The sequence below is a fragment of the Cavia porcellus genome, unplaced genomic scaffold (genome assembly GCF_034190915.1).
Source record: "Cavia porcellus strain 051 isolate PalLab524CR breed Dunkin Hartley unplaced genomic scaffold, mCavPor4.1 scaffold_9, whole genome shotgun sequence".
Taxonomy (NCBI): domain Eukaryota; kingdom Metazoa; phylum Chordata; class Mammalia; order Rodentia; family Caviidae; genus Cavia; species Cavia porcellus.
Genome location: NW_026947492.1, coordinates 74,116,772 through 74,134,715, shown reverse-complemented (window position 1 = coordinate 74,134,715; position 17,944 = coordinate 74,116,772). Strand labels below are relative to the sequence as shown.

General features: G+C 44.4%; 1 protein-coding gene across 3 annotated transcripts in view; it reads left to right on the top strand.

Moving 5' to 3' along the window:
• Dennd5a (DENN domain containing 5A) overlaps positions 1–6,484 on the top strand; it is a 99,820-nt gene extending 93,336 nt beyond the window's left edge. For 2 of the 3 annotated variants that reach the window (XM_063256717.1, XM_063256719.1), the window contains 7 exons: positions 453–598; positions 1,140–1,258; positions 1,649–1,830; positions 2,373–2,455; positions 2,996–3,119; positions 3,684–3,852; positions 5,446–6,484. In XM_063256717.1, coding sequence (XP_063112787.1) covers positions 453–598; positions 1,140–1,258; positions 1,649–1,830; positions 2,373–2,455; positions 2,996–3,119; positions 3,684–3,852; positions 5,446–5,629 — 1,007 coding nt within the window. In that variant the 3' untranslated portion in view covers positions 5,630–6,484. Of the gene's footprint in view, positions 1–452; positions 599–1,139; positions 1,259–1,648; positions 1,831–2,372; positions 2,456–2,995; positions 3,120–3,683; positions 3,900–5,445 lie in introns of all 3 variants that reach the window. The other variant, XM_063256718.1, reaches the window with a different exon arrangement.
• Positions 6,485–17,944: the final 11,460 nt, after the last annotated feature.

Below are 17,944 nucleotides of genomic sequence, written 5' to 3'. Positions count from 1 at the left end.
CAAGGCTGTGACTTAGTAAAAGTAGCATCAAACTAGAATTTAGAATACCTGGGCATAAGGTTTCCCTCTCTGTGCTGTGAAGAAGAGGTGCAATGTCTGTGTGACCTCTCCTAAGCTGGTTAAGGTTGTCATTAGAGTTCAGAAGATGAGAGATTGAAAAGTGCTGTCAAACAGGTCAGTACAATGTCAGGAGCTGGTGATAACCTTTAAAGAAAGGTTCACTTAGCTCTAATGATTGATGGGCTTGAGTTTTTGGTGTTTGGGCTTTGACCCTTGGAGGAGTGAGGCTGGGAAGGGGATTGGCTAGTACTCTAGACCCTCCAGGGCTGGGGCTGCTGGAGCTGGCCCAGCAAGAGCTGCAGTCATGCCAGTCTTCTGGGCAAGCCAGGCCCCTCAGGTATTTGAGGGGTTCCTCATTCCCCACAATGCCTTTCGTTGCTTTCCTCAAACAGTGATCCCATACCACATTCTCATCGTACCAAGCAAGAAGCTGGGGGGCTCCATGTTCACAGCCAACCCATGGATCTGTATCGCAGGAGAGCTGGGTGAAACACAGATCCTGCAGATTCCCAGGAATGTGCTAGAGATGACCTTTGAGGTGAGTTTTATCTGGGGTCCACAACCACAGTTCTGTTGGAATCTAAGTTGCAACAGCTGTTTGGGGAGTTTCTGCAGGAATTCATGGAGGCCTTGCTCTGCAGTGTTATGTGTCAGAGTGCTGACTTGTCCTGAGATAATCTGAGGCTGGAGCCAAGGGTTGACCTCGAGGAAGGGGAGCCTGCATTTCCCATCCACTCTCTGGCTGGAAGGCATTTCTTTGTCTGGGTTCGCATGCCTCCCTGTGCTTGGTAAATCCCAGAGTCCTGTCAGCTGTTGAGCCCAGGTGTTCCGCTAGACCTCAGTACTCATATCCAGAGCCTCCTACGCCTGGACCGCATTCTTCTGAGTAGCAGGTCTTTTTTCTCAACCACACCCTGCTTAGGAGATAGTGCTGTAGCACCAGCCTGGTGGACCTTTGAGCTCTCTTTCTGCTGATGCTGAGGTCCAGGTGGCAGGCAGCCAGTCAGATTTGTGCCCCCAAGGATTGCCACTCTTTTTATGTTTTTCTGACTGGCCCTATCCTCTGTCTTCTCTCACAGTGCCAGAATTTGGGAAAACTTACTACTGTTCAGATTGGCCATGACAACTCTGGGCTGTATGCCAAATGGCTTGTGGAGTATGTAATGGTCAGGAATGAGATCACAGGACATGCTTATAAGTAAGTGTTCCCCTTCTTGTGCCCTGCAGTGGTGGGGCAAATTATACCTCAGGGGCTGTCTTTGAAGCTTGTAGATGTACGTACTCCAGGATCCTTAGTGATTGGCTGAGGCAACTTCCTGTTGGTTCTCTTCATGCACTAGAAAAGAATCAGAAGAAGAATTCCAAAGTCAAGATGTGATATATTGTTGTGCTTCGGTCTCAGGCCACCCATGCTATTCAGGTGGCTTCTCTGATGATGGGATGGTAGCATAACCAGGGCCTCAAAGGAGTTCCAGCATGATTTTATAGCTTCCCCTTAGGGAACTTTATTAATGGCTCTTGTTGAGCAACAGAGAGACAAAGACATTGGAGGACCTGGAAATTCTGATGGGACTTTGCCTACCTTTAGGTTCCCATGTGGCCGGTGGTTGGGAAAAGGCATGGATGATGGAAGCCTGGAGCGGGTCCTGGTTGGGGAGCTGCTCACATCCCTGCCTGAGGTGGATGAGAGGCCATGCCGGACCCCACCACTGCAGCAGTCCCCTAGCGTCATCCGGAGGCTCGTTACCATCTCTCCTAACAACAAGCCCAGTAAGCTGGGGGGCGGGGGGGGGGGGGAATCGTACTTAATGCCACTCAGCTAGGAGTGGACAGGTCTCTGGGGGCCTTCATCCTGTGCATCTGCCCGAGGGACCACCTCTGCTGACAGACCGCCAAAGAGATTCAGCACTTTCTTCTTACGGGTTGGTGATAGTATGTAGCACTCTCCTCAGAGGCCTGGGAGGAGAGCAGGAAAGCTCATGCAGCCCAGGCTGGTGCTTGTTATGATCTTATAGAAGAAAGGGGCCTACTTTCTGGCCTTCTCATTCTGATTTTTAGGCTTCACAGTCAAGTCTTGGCTATATATTGGTTGTCAGCATTTCTTAGAACTCTTAAGTATTAACTTTGGCTTTCCCTCCACTATTTTGGGAAGGGCTATTTCAACAAAGTTGAGTGGGCAAAAGTCTCTGCTTTCTGGAGTCTTGCTGCCCTATGCATCCCGTTAGGCTTTCCTCCTTGTATCATTATTTCCTACACAGTCAGTCAACTAAGCACTCGGAGATTGATGTGGATGTCTGCTTGATTTTTATTAGAGCTGAACACTGGGCAGATCCAGGAGTCCATTGGGGAGGCAGTCAATGGCATTGTGAAACACTTCCATAAGCCTGAAAAAGAGGTGAGCCTTCCTGCCCTCCAGTCCAGGGTCTCAGGTTGAGTAAAAGGGAATCTTGATTTTGCACTTTCCTTCCTGGGCTCTCCAGGTCCATGTGCTGTGGATAGCCAGAGCCTGGTAGATCTGTGCCTCAGTAGTTGGGGCTGGAGCCAACTCCTTCCTCTGGGGCCCCTTGCCTCTCTGGTTCTCTGTTTTCTTCCACCTTGATGACACAGTGGGATCTCCAGGCTCCCCTGGTAAACATGCTGATTCTTGACTCCCTCTAGACTGCCTGGTCCCTGTGAACAGTGGCTGTACTGGCTTTAATTCCTCCTGGTAGGGAATCTTCTTGCGTGTGACCTAGATCCATTGTTGTTCCTTACCTATTCCCTTGCAGCTATTTTCTGAGAGCTGCTCTGAATCAGAATGCATTGTGCCAGGTTCTGGGGAGCAGGGATGATCCTTGCAGTCTTTTGCCAACTCTGGGCTGTGATTTGGGGATGCAGTGGTGGGAGACAACTCAGTTGAGACCAGCTTGTTACTCACCCCTGTTTCCTTGCTTAGCGAGGCAGTCTGACACTGTTGCTTTGTGGAGAATGTGGGCTTGTCTCAGCCCTGGAACAGGCTTTCCAGCATGGATTTAAATCACCCCGGCTCTTCAAAAATGTCTTCATTTGGGATTTCCTGGGTGAGTTGGATGAGGGTATAAAGGTAGGAAAAATGTGGGGCAGGGGGTTCCCAGCATGGCATGGACTCTGACCACTGGGGCCTGAGTGCAGAATCCAATTGGATGACTTTTAGATCTGTTGTTTGTTCTGGTTTTATTTGCTGGAAATGACAGGAGCCCTCTTCCCCCTTCTCAGTGAACCTTTACTGAGACCTGGGAAGAGAAGATTCTTTCTGCTCTTATCCAGCATGGGCTTAATCCTGAGTCTCACTTCCACTTTGCTGATCCAGAAGGCCAGCTGAGAGGGGTGGATCCCAAGCTCCATGTATGGTATCCACTCAGAGAACTTTTATGGGAAAAGCCATCCCCAGCGCTTTCTTGTATCTTCAGACTAGGGGAAAAAATCATCTTTACATTAAAAGCCATATAAATGCATTTTTAAAATAAGGCTCATTTTGAAAGATGACCAGTGATTCACATTATTCTAATGCAGTTGTCTGCATGGACTTGAAGAGGCTTGCAGGGTACACAAACAGGTGGGTTTTAAGAAACTTTATCACTGGCAAGCTTTTCTGTTCTTCACAGAAAAAGCACAAACCTATTATGAGACATTGGAGCAGAATGAAGTAGTCCCTGAGGAAAACTGGCATACAAGAGCCCGCAACTTCTGCCGCTTTGTCACTGCAATTAACAACACTCCTCGGAACATTGGCAAGGACGGCAAGTTTCAGATGCTGGTGTGCTTGGGAGCCAGGTACTGCAGCCCCGGGGGCCCAGAGGACACGGCAGCCAGGCTTAGAGGTGAAGCAGAGTTTAGTATTGTGGTGGGTGGCAGTGCATGGTATCCAGGGTCCCCTGGGCAGGAGATGGCTCGAAGGGCTCCTTAGAGGCTGCTAGTATCTGTTGTGTCCTGTCTATGTGCAGCAATCTGTTGGGGGAAAGCAGATGTAACTGTTAGAAGTGGGACCATGTTTTCACAGGAAAGTTCAAAATCACCCCAGTGGGGAAATTGGAAGCAGAATATATATGTATTTATTCCTTTAGTAAACCTTTGTACCAGCATAGAACATGGTAGGAAGAGGGCTGAGTAAAACATATCACTGCCATTTAGAAGTTTACTTGTTCCCAGCACTTGAGAGGCTGAGACAGGAGGATCGTTGGGAATTCAAGACCAGCCTGAGCTATAAAGTGAGCTCAAGGCCAGCCTGAACTGCATAATGAGGCCCTGTCTCAAAAAGACAAAAAAAAATTTTACTTGTTTCAATTTTAAAAATCAGAGAATATGAGAATCCTTCAAAGAAGTACCCACTCAGAAAGTATGCTGAAAACAGTGGGGATTTAGCTCAGTGGTGTAAGTGCCTACCTGGCAGGTACAAGGTTGTGGTACAGCCCCAGTACCAAAAAAAGAAAGAAAGAAAAAGAATGAAAGAAAGAGAGAGAGTGAGTGAGAGAGAAGGGAGGAGAGGGGGAGGGAGGGGGGAGAAGAGGAGAGGAGAGGAAGCAGAAAATGCAGACAAGGGAGGTCAGAGGAGGCTTCAGAGAGGAGGTGACTTGAAGATGACCTCTAGTGGAAGGAAGTAAGAGAATGAGGGAAGGGCAGTGACAGGCAACTCAGTTGAAAGCTGGGGTTCCTGAGGACCTGGGACAGAGAGAGTTCTTTCTCATATTAGGACAGCATTGTTTATCAGGGGTCTGAAGTTACACAAAGTTGATGCAGGTGGTGTGCTGTGGAGTAGGAATATTGGGAGGGGCTGTCCCACTGTGTCAGGTTAAAAGCGTGAAGCCCACACAGACTTGAGGCAGTATGTTTAGGACATACAAAGGAGAAAGATGGCATAAGGTTAAAAATAGACTAATCCAGGCACCATTCAGGAGGCTGAGGCAGGATGCCTTAAATCCAGGAGCTTGAGGACAGCCTAGGCAACATAACAAGACTCTGGGTCAAAACAAACAGACACAGACCCTAGACCCAGATTTTCCAGTTCACATCTCAAGTCAGTCACTTACTAGTGTGTGATGCTGGACATCTGTAAAGTGGAGATAACAATACACCTGCCTTCTAACCTGGGCAGTCATAAGGATTAAGTCTCTAACTGCTGGCCTGTGTGAAGTGCTGTGGGAGTCCGCCCTGACTCCTGGTGTGGGTGGATAAGCACTGCAGCCTGGGGCGCTCCGATCGGTGTCCTGGGCCTGGGCAGCTCCCAGTGGAAGCCAGACTCTGGGAGGGAAGGGAATGGCCTGTGGGAGCTTCTCCAGCTTCGGGCTTAGTTGAGGTGTCCCCGCTGACCTTGTGTCCTCTCTTCCTTACCTCTTCTCTGCCTGGCCTGGACCGCCTCTGCCCCATTAGAGATCACCTGCTGCACCACTGGATCGCCCTGCTGGCCGACTGCCCCATCACCGCACACATGTATGAGGATATGGCGCTCATCAAAGACCACACACTGGTCAACTCCTTGATCCGTGTCCTGCAGACACTGCAGGAATTCAACATCACGCTGGAGACATCCCTTGTCAAGGGCATTGACATCTGACCTCACAGCACCAGCCGGCAGCCAGACCCAAAAGACTCTCCCTCAGCTTGGCCCTTCTCCCCAGAGGGATGCACGCAAGCTGTGCAGGGGATGGAGAGGAGATGTACACTCACTGTAAAAAGAAAACTAGAGGATTTTTGGAAAAAAATAATCTATTTTAGAGTTTATTTGCTGATTTGCTTTTTACACACTTTCATGTGAAAGAGTGATAGGGAGAGGGAGCGAGGTTGGTGCCGCTTATTTTGAAGCTGGCGCCCTCCCTCGCATGGCCACACACCGGGAGCCTGCGGCCTCCTGGGCTGCGCCTGTGCGCAGGCCATTCTGCTTCCTCGCCCTGACGTGTCGATGAGGCCATTCCACATCGTTTTTAAACTAATGTTTTCTATATTAACATTATTATGGATATTTGGCTCTCATGGGCCACATACAGGTGTGCTGAGCGGGAAGCCCCATGCTCCAATCAAGGGAATTTTAGTAGTGCCTCTAAGCGAGCACTGAGGAGTCAGCCCCATGTCATGTTTTTGGTTTTTGTTTTTTCAGTCAGTATTATTTGGGAACGAGACATGCCGGGACACGTCAGTGCTGTCCCTCTGCAGAAGGGCTTGTTTCCTCGTGGCGCATAGTTGCACACAAGTAAACATAAGCATGTTTTAACAGCTTTTCTTTTTCTTACATTTTATTTATTTAACCCTCCATTGTGTGTTTTAAGTATTTCTTTTTCTTTTTTTCTTTTTTTCAAGAAAGGAAAAGCTTGTCACAGTCTAACCGGCTATGTTATTACTGTTAAATTTATGTTGTTTTGCAACTTAGAAACCAGCTACAGTATGGCCCACTTAATAAAACACCTGAAACAAGGCTGCTGTGCAGGTCACTGATGTTTGAAGGGAGGAGGACGGGGTGAATGGGTTAGTTATTGGCAGAGGGTGCAACTTGGTCTGCCGGAGAGGGCTGAGGAGAGAGGACCAGCTGTGCATCGCCTCTCTCCCCTGTGTGCCCCCAGGTGGCTGTGGACTGCGTACCATACTCCTGCAGGCCTGGGGTCTCCTTGGTTCTTCTCCCCACAGGGCCAAGAGCTCTCATAGATGGTAAGAGGCTAACTAAAAAGGATGTAGGTAAGAGTTACTTTCTCACTCTACAGAGACTGAGGAACAGTGTAGAAAAACCAGGCCAGGATTACAAAGATTGTCACTTGGCTGACACAGGATGAACCATTTTTTAAAGATAAGGGAGACCGCATGTGGGAACATAGAGGACCTTGTCTGCCCTAAAAAGGAAAAACCCTTCCTTGGGAGAATGGCTTTTCCAGGGATGGTTAAGTGGGAGAGTTTCATAAAGTCTTCCCAAACCCCTTAGTCATTACATCATAATAGTTCTTTAATTTCTTGGGTGCAGGTACTTCCTCTCTGCCTGCTTCATACTGAGCCTGCCCCCTAGACCATGAGTCCCTATGGAGCAGAGGGAACCTCTTGTCCATCCCTGGCTCCATGCCTGGGGCATGGTGAGTGTCCTCTGAAGGTTTTTAGAAGGTTTTTAGACTGGAGTCCCAGAGAGCTGCAGTACGGAGTCCTGCCAGCAGGGGACGTGAGCAGGCCAAACTGCACCCAGCTACCTGAAGGCCCCTGAGTCTTCATTTCTTTTGGAGGCAGGGAGGGAAGGTGTGGGGAGGATGGGCTATGCCTCTGGAGTAGGAAGAGATGATTCCTGGCCAGAAAAGAAGGGAGCATTAGACTCAGCTGTGTGTGTGCATGCTTGGGGCCTAGGCCCAAGCTTACTTTAAGCTGAGAGTTTTACAAATGTGCTTCTCCCTTTCACAACTCTGACGCAAGTGTAGATCACCCTAGATTTGCAGGCAAGGAAATTGAGGCTCAGAGAAGTTCATTGCTTGCCTAAGGCCCCACAACTCTTAAGTGTTGTGCAGTTTCCAAATTTGTGCTTTTCCTTTGATAATGACTCCCTTATTTGGTTTGAGTCTCTGCCCAGCTGTCTTCAGAGACTTATCCTAACCTTTCAGAAAGACTGACTGGTTCCATCAGTCACTTTCTATTCTGTTCTGTTTTCCTTTCTAATACCTGCAAATTGTTTATTCTTTGGGTGTTTGTTTGTTTGGGTTAACCAACTCACAACCTTGCACTTGCCAGGTAGGTGCTTATACCACTAAGCTAAATCTCTGGTCCCAACACTTCATTCTAAAAACAAATTTAGAAAGGTGAGAGTTGATCCACTTTGTTCATTGAATAGTATCTGACATCTGATAGGTACCCTGTGTTTAGAGTAACAGATGAATTCATTGATAGGGGTTAAGACTACAGACTTTTAGAGCTGATTTCTTAAGTCCTATCTTTGTGCTGTCCTGACCTAGGCCAACCTGTGTAACTTTGCTGAATGTTTGCGCACTTGTCCACACAATGGGTCAGTAATAGTGTCTGCATCCTAGGGATATTGTAAGGATTAAGTTGCCTAGAATATGTTAGGCTTGTGTAAGTGCTTGCTAAATGTCAGTTGTTACCCTATTGGACCCAGCCCTGTCTTGGAGATAGCTGAGACTCAGACTCCTAACTTGCAGAACAGTAGAGGAAGATGCCGTCGGGGACTATGATGCCAGGAGGTTTTGACCATGGCAGTTCTGCTGTGTGGAGGATTCTCAGGGAGAGGACATGGGATGACATGACCTGGATGTGTGAATGTGCCCAGAGATCACAAAGCTGGAGAGTCCAGAGTCCCCTCTGAGCTAGGGGATGGTGCAGGTTTGTAGCTCTCTCCCTATAAAGCTAGAGGAAAAAGCCTGACAGGTACTGAAGTGCTCTGAAAAAATGTGGACTAATTGGATATATGAACACAGGTTGTAGGCACAGAAGTCACTGCAGTCACCAGTGTGTGGCTTTCTGGAGTGTTAGTGCTGTGGCTCCCCTTATCTGATAGGAATGAAAGCCCATGATCTGAGCACAGCTGCTGGGTTGGGCTGCTGGAGATGAAGGTGGCCAAGGGAGTCACTGGTGACAGGTGCTCATAACCAAAGGGTCTGCTCACCAGCATTGACTCCATCTACAAGGGCGCTGTATGTCTCAGGGAACAGGGGAGTATTTCTAGGTAATATGGGAGTACCTCCTCTCGTTTATCTTCTCTCTGCTTTTAGAAGCTGATAACCTGAGGCAGTGTTCAAGCTAATCAGTTTGACCTTCCTGTGCAGCTGACCAGCAGGTCATGATCCTGTGTGATGGATCATGGGAACATCCAGCATTCATGTTTCAGTGAGGGTATTAGTGACTTGGGCAGCACAGCAGCAGAGACCTTTGGCCTATTCAGGAGATGCAGCTGAGAAGGTGGCCATGACGCTGTTTTATATGTTAGGGCTCAGCTGGGACCATGTAGCCTGCTGTTTTTTTCTAATTGCTGATTCAGCTGTGAATATTTCACTTTCTACTGTGCTTTGTTTCCTAACCTGCTGCAGACCCCTTCTGGAATGATGTGTGATAATGTAGCTCAGTACTTCAAGGACACTCAAGTCAGCTGCATCCTGTGGGCCTAGCCAGGCCTCCATAGCATCTTTGGGTAAATCTGGTGCACTTGAGCCAGTTGTCGGCTTCTGTACCTGCTTTGGTTCTGTGCTTTCCAGACTCTGGGATTTCGGGGATTGGTAAGTAAACAAGCAGATGAACTCAGTCAATTTTGATAAGCTAAACACCCCTGTAATCACTGCCCACATTCAGTATAGAACTTTGCCAGTCCCCCAAATCCAGGAAACTCACTGTGCGTCCTAATCCCAGCTGTCTCCCTCTTGTCCTCTTGGCTTAAGTAATTATTCCCCTAAGTTTCTTTTTCGCTTTAACACTCAACTCTGCATTCTTATGCTCCTTAAAAACTTTTCAATGCATGTTTTAAGTCTCTTTTAATCTAAAGGATCTGCTCAACTCCTTTCTTTTCCTTACGACTTGTTTAAGAACCTGGGCCTGTGATGGCTCTATGGTACTCGCATGTATCACTGTATTATTGGCTGCTCTAAAATGTTTGCCACCACTGCCTTAGGCATTTGATCTGTAGAGTTCTCAGCCTGCATTTTGTTAATTTCATGCCAGTGGTACAATTCAGTGTGCTTCTTTATCTTCTGTATTGCCTACAAATGAGCAGCTAGATCCAGTGAGGTGTGATGGCATACACCTCTAATCCCATCACTCTTGGGAGGCTGAAGCAAAAGAATCACAAGTTTAACAGACTGAGCAATTTAGCAGGACCCTGTTCAAAATTTTTAAAAATGAACGAAGGGTTTGGAATGTAGCTCCGTGCCAAAAGGACTTGGGTTCATTCTCCAGTACTGAGAAAAACCCAAGTTTGATCTCTTTGATGAGTCTTGATGGTGATGGGCTCATTTATCAGGAAGCAAATAATGTCTGGTCTCCACATTCTATTATCAGCCATGAATTTTCAATGCCTATATCCAACAAACACAGGTAACCAGAAGTTTTTACATGGAGATATTATAGTCTCATTTTGTTTCCATTTATTACATGGAATGGGTTTGTTTGTTTTGTTTTTGAGATAAGGTCTTGCTATGCAGTTCAGGGTGGCTTTGAATTTGTTACAAAGCTCAAGCTGGCCTGAAACTCAGCAATTTTGCCTCAACCTCCCAAGTGTTGGAATTACAGGCATGTGCCACCCTACCTGGCTCTTTTAATGGTTTTGAAGGAGACATTTCCTTTTCTAATACTGATTTCCCTAGAGAGTTTGTGTAGGAAAAGTAATACCTAAAAGCTGCCAAACCTGATGTGTTCCCACTGGCTTGAAGCTCCTGTGGTTCAGAGCCACCCAGCAGTGAGACACATGTGAACACCTTAAAGGTTACACTTAATTTCTCCTTTTGTTTATCCAACTTTTAAGATAATGAACTGGTTCCCTGTCATCTTTAGGAGGTGACTATTTAAAAAATTTTATTATGAATTCATAGGTAATTGAACTCCATTGCAGTCATTGTCCTATCCTTGGCCTTCGTAGCCTCAGATCAGCCATTTCTTCAAAAATCCCTGGTTTCCTTACATAAGAAATGGTATTGCAAGACCATTCTTGGGCACTAGAGATGCACATTAGTTCAGGTAAGTCATTGTGTCTAAATCTATTCAGTAGGGGCCAGGGATGTAGCTCAGGGGCATAACACCTACATGGCAGGCTTGAGGTCTTAAGTTTGATCCCTGGTACAAAAAAAAAAAATCTATTCAGTAGAGAAAGCTTGTGTTTAAATCTAAATATAGTGTGTGTATTTTACATAAATATCTAGAAAAAGATAAAATTGCTATGCATACTTCAAGGCATTCATAAGATCCAGGAATTATGTATGTTAAGCTGGGCATGGTGGTACATGTCTGCAATCCTAGGATTTGGGAGGCTGAGGCAGGAGGATCACTGGCCAGCCTGAGGTCTCTACATAGTGAGACCTTGTCTTGAGAAAACAAAACAAAAATTTTAAAAATGTTAAATGCAAATATAAATGTATGTGTGTGTATATCTCATATACCTTATGATTTTATAGTGATATCTTTAAATTCAGGATCATAGGATTTTTATTTTACTTTAAATATATTATGTCTTTATCTCTTTTTCTATAATGAGAACATTTTTTTTAAGAGTAGGAAAACTTAGAGAAAGAGTGAGCTCCTGACACAGAAGTGGTCCCAAATAAGTCACCAGAGAACAGGGTTTTCTAGGGCAGAGGGATTGATAGGCTAAAATGGCCTCTTATTATCCACTTTATCCCACATAATACACATAGCCATCTCAAAATTACAGTATTAATGCTTCCATCACCAATTAGGGTCATGGGAAAATGGTTAAACAGGTTTTTTGAATCCCCATTCTTAACCCCCCCCTCCATTTTTAAAATAATTATCCTCTCTCTCTGACCAATCATATACTATTTCTGTTGACTTGTTTTTGTTTGTTTGTTTCTGCTTTTTGAAAAACAGAAGCCAAGGCAGACAACACCTGCAAAAGCTAAAGGGGGATGGAGCCGGGGTCTGCAGGGAGAGAACCTTCAGGTCTGGCTCTGTGAGGATCGAGCGGAGGGAAGATGGGGTAGGAAAATCATTAGACTACAGATCAGCTCTGGGAACAATTTCAGTCAAGTTGTTGGGGTGTCCCAGAGCAAAAGCTGTCTGAGGCGAGTCCCAGGTGGGCAGGACGGACGCATCGGTGCCCCATGGCCCTTATTACTGTCTAGAAGCAGCCTAGCATTCACCAGGGAAGTAGCGGAGCCTGCCGTTGGTTACACTGGCCCTCAACCCTCTGATCCTCAACAGGTTCTCAGGAAAGGGATTAATGCTAAATTGACTCAGCCAACACAGTCTGCCCTTGCACGGCCCAGATCCTCTTTTTTCCATGCATGTTTGGGGAATGGCTCCTAGGGAGAAACCAGTGTGTTTCAAGACTAACTTCATCAACAGTGAGTATGATTTGTCTCCCAAAGCTCCCTCTTGAGCTGTGCCTTCAGCAGGCCATTCCAGTGCTCCTGGACCTTGGCAACTTGTGGATGGTACAGTGCGTGTGACCAGTACATCTTAGTGTCACGGGCCACTCCCTCACCAGCTACCCTGTGAAGTGGACCCCTGGTTTTGTGCTGTTTTGGGTAGCGCTCCATACTGGTGGATCAGATTCTTTATGAGCTTCTAGGTATTAGTGCTACATGAGATTCTCTGGAAAGAAAAAGGAAATCTATTCTAAGAATAAGTTCCTATCCTCATGAGAATGAGTTGCTAGCCCTGCCAGACTAGCAGAAGCTTGACATCACTGACTTACTGCCAAGTGGCTGCCTGGTCTCCGTGAGGATTAACAGCACTGTGGGCCTTCATGTTGGTCTCTGCTGGCAGATTGGACTCTGCAAGTCAGCTGTAGCCAGACCAGCTTTGGTGTATGGGAGTCTGGGCTATTGGGCCCATGTGTAACCTCTGTCTCTGCCATTGTGACCAAGTCCACACTTGTTCTATTCCAGGACGGCCAAAGATGGACTTAGCTACACCATTTAATCTACTTGGTGGCTCAGTTCTTTTCTGTGGAAGATCACTTCACCCTATATGTTATGAGAAGCAAAAATCTTCACGTTTTGTGCTTACTCCTAAATATCCATCTACTTTCCTCCACCTTAGATCTCTTTGTCCCCAGTCCTCCAGACTGTTTCTATCCAGGCCTCTGACAAGCAGCTGCCCAGGAGTGTGTACATAGCCTCCTACACACAGATCTCCTTCCATCAGCAAGTGTGCCACCAACAGCTCTGCTCACCTTAAGACTTTTCCTTTACACTGTGTCTCAAGACAAATCCTGAATTTGGCTGTCAAGCACCCTGTATTAATTGTTGGCTTCTATCTGCATACAAAGCCGATCGATTAGTAAACCTGGCTCAATTACTATTTTCATCATGACAGGACTGACAGAACCCAGTCTGTAATGGCAGTTTTGGACATATTGTCACTTGATGGTCAAGCATTTCATCCAAATGAGGGCCTAGTCATGTGCCAGGAGCTTTCTCAAAAGGTATATAATCATCTGCTTCAGATGGCATGGCTTTGCTCCAGAAACCCAGGCGCCTGCTTTGTGATTCTTTCAGTGGAGCCTACAAAGAGGTCCATATTGCATCTTTACCCATCACTGACACTTCCAACACCATAGAATGCTGGATTATAGCATCCAAATGCCAGGCAGTTTGCCCAGCCACATGGCCTTCCTGCAGGGTCCTTTTCTTCTCTGGGCCCAGCTCAAAGCTAGTAGCTTCTCTGCCAGAGAATTCCTAGGAACGGAATGTGCAGCCTCCAGAATCCAAAGAGGCTTCCTAAGGGCTGTGTTTCCTTCTTTGTGGTAGAGAATGCAAAAAACATTGATTTGTCTTTTACCTTTTTTTTTTTTTTCTTTTTTTTTTTTTTTTGGTCCTGGGGACTAACCCAGGCCCTGCCACAATCTGAGTGAGTATTCTAACCCTGAGCTATGCCCTCAGCCCTGCCTTTTACTTAGAATGGGATCTACTGGCACAGTACCCACTGAATGCCTAAAACTTTCATGTGTTTTCTATGCCAGTGGGACAAGGTATCAGAAACATTCAGCATTCATGTGGAACAGGCAGCAGTGTTCATTTACAGTTTTCCTCCAGAGCTGTTAATGCTCTTGCCTTCAGTCATAGTCTAGAGATCTGGGCCAGCCCACAGAACATCACACAGGTCCATGACAGTGATGAAAGCATAGTGATTGAGTGAGATAAGCAAAAGGTGCATAGTTTATCAGAGCAGCTGCTTGGGAAGGTGGATGGTGAACACTAAAGACACAGGCACTTGCTATTTTTGTGAAGTTCTGAGGTTCCTTGGCCGCATCTCAACTATGCAGGGCTATGAAGATCATCAGAAGGTTTTTTTTTTTATATCACTATTCTTAGAACCCTGAGAAATTGCAGGCTTTCCTGGAGGTAAGTGACATGTTTGCATTTTGAGCAAAGGATGTAAGCACCCCAGTGAGTAGCGACAGATGAGCACAGTTGGAGTTGGGGTGGGAGAGAAGGGAATGGATTCTGGTGTTGCTTCAGAGATAAGACTGACAGGATCTGCTTATGCATTAGGTTAGGGGAAGGAAGGAGTATTGCTAAGGAAATCTCCTAGGTCCTAGAGGTACATAGACTACACTTCAGTTCACACTGCAGACTTGTGCTTTTAGCCAACCTAAAGTGTGTGGGGATATGTATGCTTGAACTCACAGGACCACACTCACCTGTGGGCACAGTCATTTGAACTTCCTTTCTCATACTGTTACAAGGGAGGCTGATGTACTACGAGAAGCCCTGGAACTTGAAGTTCCTTCCTGCCTTTTTGCTGATGTGAAATGAAGCCTGCAGTTTCCTTTAGGGTGGAACAGGTCCTGAACACTTCTCCCTTGGCCTTCAGGCTGGGGTCGCAGGGATCTCACCTTCCAAAAGGTTTATTATAAGGTCTGACCTTTAACTCGAGCTGCACTAGCTGGATGGTTGTGGTAACCTCGGAACTTCAGGATTAATTACTTAGTGCTGATTTCTATTGCTTGAATTTCTCAGCCAGTTCCCTAAGCTGCTCCTGACCCCAGGGAGGGACCCAGGCATCACTGTACTAATCTGTGGGTTTCTTTCCATTGTGGCTCAAGCTCTTGGTTCCTGATCTCCTGCTTCATTCTTGGTAAGCAGGACATACCTTCCCTAATGTGATAGGCAGTCATAGCCAGGTAGATCTTTTGAATTCTTAGGCTCTACTGTCTCAAAATTCTGTATCTCTGAAAGTTGTTACCAGTGAGAACCCAAATATAGAACACATGAGGAACTGGTCTCCCAATGAAGAATCATTTAGCCAAGATTTCTGGTAAGACTATAACAACTACTCTTCCTTGCCTTGTGTTTTGCTTCTTTATTTCAATTTTGGGGTTTGGAGGACATCTCTGGTGAGAACTGGAATTGTGTGACCTCAACTCAATCCTGCAGCTTCTTGAAGTTCTGAGTGGCTTGTTTTTGGACAAAGTCTCACCTTGTAGTCTAGGCTGATCCCAAACAATATGTAAGCAGGATGTGGTGGCACATGCCTGTAAGCCTAGCACTTGGCAGGCTAAGGCAAGAGGATTGCTTTGAGTTTGAGGCCAACCTAGGCTACAAAGTTAGTGCGAGGCCAGCCTGAACTGCATAGTGAAACCCTGTCTCAAAAAGACAAGAGATTAAAAGTAAGAAAAACCTCAATATGTAGTCTAGGGAGTTCTCAAATTTTCAATCTTTTTGCCTCAGCCTTGCAAGTGCTAGGGTTACAAGTATATACCACCATGCCCAGCTCCCCCTACCATCTTGAGATCACATGGATTTATACAACTTTATAGCAAAAAAGTAAGACTAAAGTTGAATTAAAATTGATGCTTGCTTTTGTTTATAAAATTTTTATACTGTTTATACTGAATTTGCAATTACAGGTGATTCATTTGGGAGAACATTTTGTTCAGTAATGTTGCTGAACCTCAAAGCTGGCATTAACCTCAGACCCTGAAGCAGCTAAGTTTTGTCTTACATGACTGTGGGACCCACACACACAGGTAATATGCCATTTCCTTTTATGTGTAAGAAAAACACATCAGCCCTGTGTTGTTGTGTGCAGGAGACAAAAGGACCTAGAAAACAAGTGATTTTTAAAAAGAAGAGAAAAATTAGGGAAGAAAATCAAAACCCATCTAGAGTGGAAAAAAAATAAAAGTAGCTCTATTTGCAGGTGATACAGTCTTGTATATTGAAAATCCTAATTATTAAAAATTACAAATAGTTTCATCTTATTAAAAAGTTTTTGCACAACAAAAGAAATCACTAATGGAATGAACAGACAATCCCACAGAGTGGGGGGGAAATATAGCCAGTTGTCACTCAGACAAAAAACTTACATCTAAAACATATAAAGAATTGAAAAAAATCAGACTCCCCCCAAATTCAAAGACCCAATCCAAAATTGGGCATTTGAGATGAATACACATTTATCTGATGAAGAAATACAAATGGGAAATAAATACATGAAGAAATGTTCAACGTCACTGGTCATTCGAGAGATGTAAATTAAAACAACACGAGATTCCATCTCACCCAGAAAGAATGGCTACCATCAAAACATCAACCAATAACAAATGCTGGTGGGGCTGTGGGGAAAAGTACCCCTTCTCCACTTTGGTGAGAATGTAGATTGGTGGAAACACTGTAAAATCAGTGTGGAGATTCCTTAACCTGGAATTAAAAACATCACACCACAGTGATATATGTACACCTATGCTTATAACAGCACAATTTGTAATAGATAAATCTTGAAAGCAACCTAAATGCCCATCAGCCAAGGAATGGATAAAAAAAGATGTGATTTTTTTATATAATGGAGTACTACTTGGCCATAAAGGATAAACTCAAGACTTTTATAGGCAAATGGATGCAATTCAAGACCATAGTCATAAGTGAAATAAATCAGACCCATATGTGTAAACATGGTATTGTCTCACTAGTAGAACAAACTTAGTGAGCAAATAAGCTTCAAAACGTACAAATAGCTATTGTGAATTGGAAAGAAACTGTTCAAAAGAAAAGACAAACTGTGCTAAGGGAAAGGAAAAAGAATAAAGGAAAAAAGAAAAATGTATACAAGAGATAGTTAAAATAGTTACACAGCTAGTTTTTCTTAGTTCATTGAAAAGAAAGTTTTGTGCTGTATTGTTTGGACAAGATATCATGCCTATATCTTGCATTCTGAAAAACTTAATAGTAAGACAGCAATATGTAATGTGTTACTTAGTGTAATTCTCCTACTAACCTGTATTGAAACTGTTTTATTTTTTTTCTCTTTAAAAAATCTGTTTGAAATAATGAAAGAGTTCAGCAAGATTTCAGGATACAGGATCATATTATGTTATTATACAGTAGCAATAAACTGAAAATTAAGATTCCATTTATAATCACATAAAAATACTTAGGAATCTTTAACAAAAGGAGTACAGAATATATATCCTAAAAACTACAAAATATCTGACAGAAATGGAGGACTTTAGTAACAGACATCCTCTGTTCATGGGTTAAGAAACTTAACATTAGTAATTGCTAACTAACACTCCCCAAACTAGTCTACAAATTCAGGGAAATCTCTTCCATTAAAACTCCCATCTGCCTTCTTTGTAGAAATTGATAAGCTGATCCTAAATTTATATGGAAATTCAAGGGACCTATAAATAGCCAAAGCAAGTTTGAAAAATAACAAAGTTATAAGATTCTAACTTCCTTCTTTCAAAACTTACTACAGTGATAGTGTAGAACTGGCCTAAGGATAGACACACAGATCAATGGAATAGAATTTAGTGCACAAATAAATCCTCACATTTATGATCAATTGAATTTTGGCAAGGGTGCCAACACAGTTCAATGGGGGAAAGAAAAGCATTTTCAACAAAGGGTGCCAAAGAGTCAGTATGCCAGAGAGTAAAAGTGGAGCCTACCACACATATGTAATAAATAAATTTTAGATTTAAAAGCTTTATGCTTCAGATGATACTTATTTCAGAAAGTAAAAAGACAACTCATAGAAAACAATATTTATAGTTTGTATATCTAACAAAGGACCAGAATCTAGTTTATAAAAAAAACCTTCTATAACTCAATAATAAAAAGGACAATCCAATTTAAAAACAGGCATATATCTTAAAAGACATTTTATCAAAGAAGTTATAAGCTGACCAAAAACATACGAGATATTGCTAAATATTATTAGTCACCATAGAAAGGTAAAACAAAACCACAATGAGATACAGGTTAAGTATACTTTATCCAAA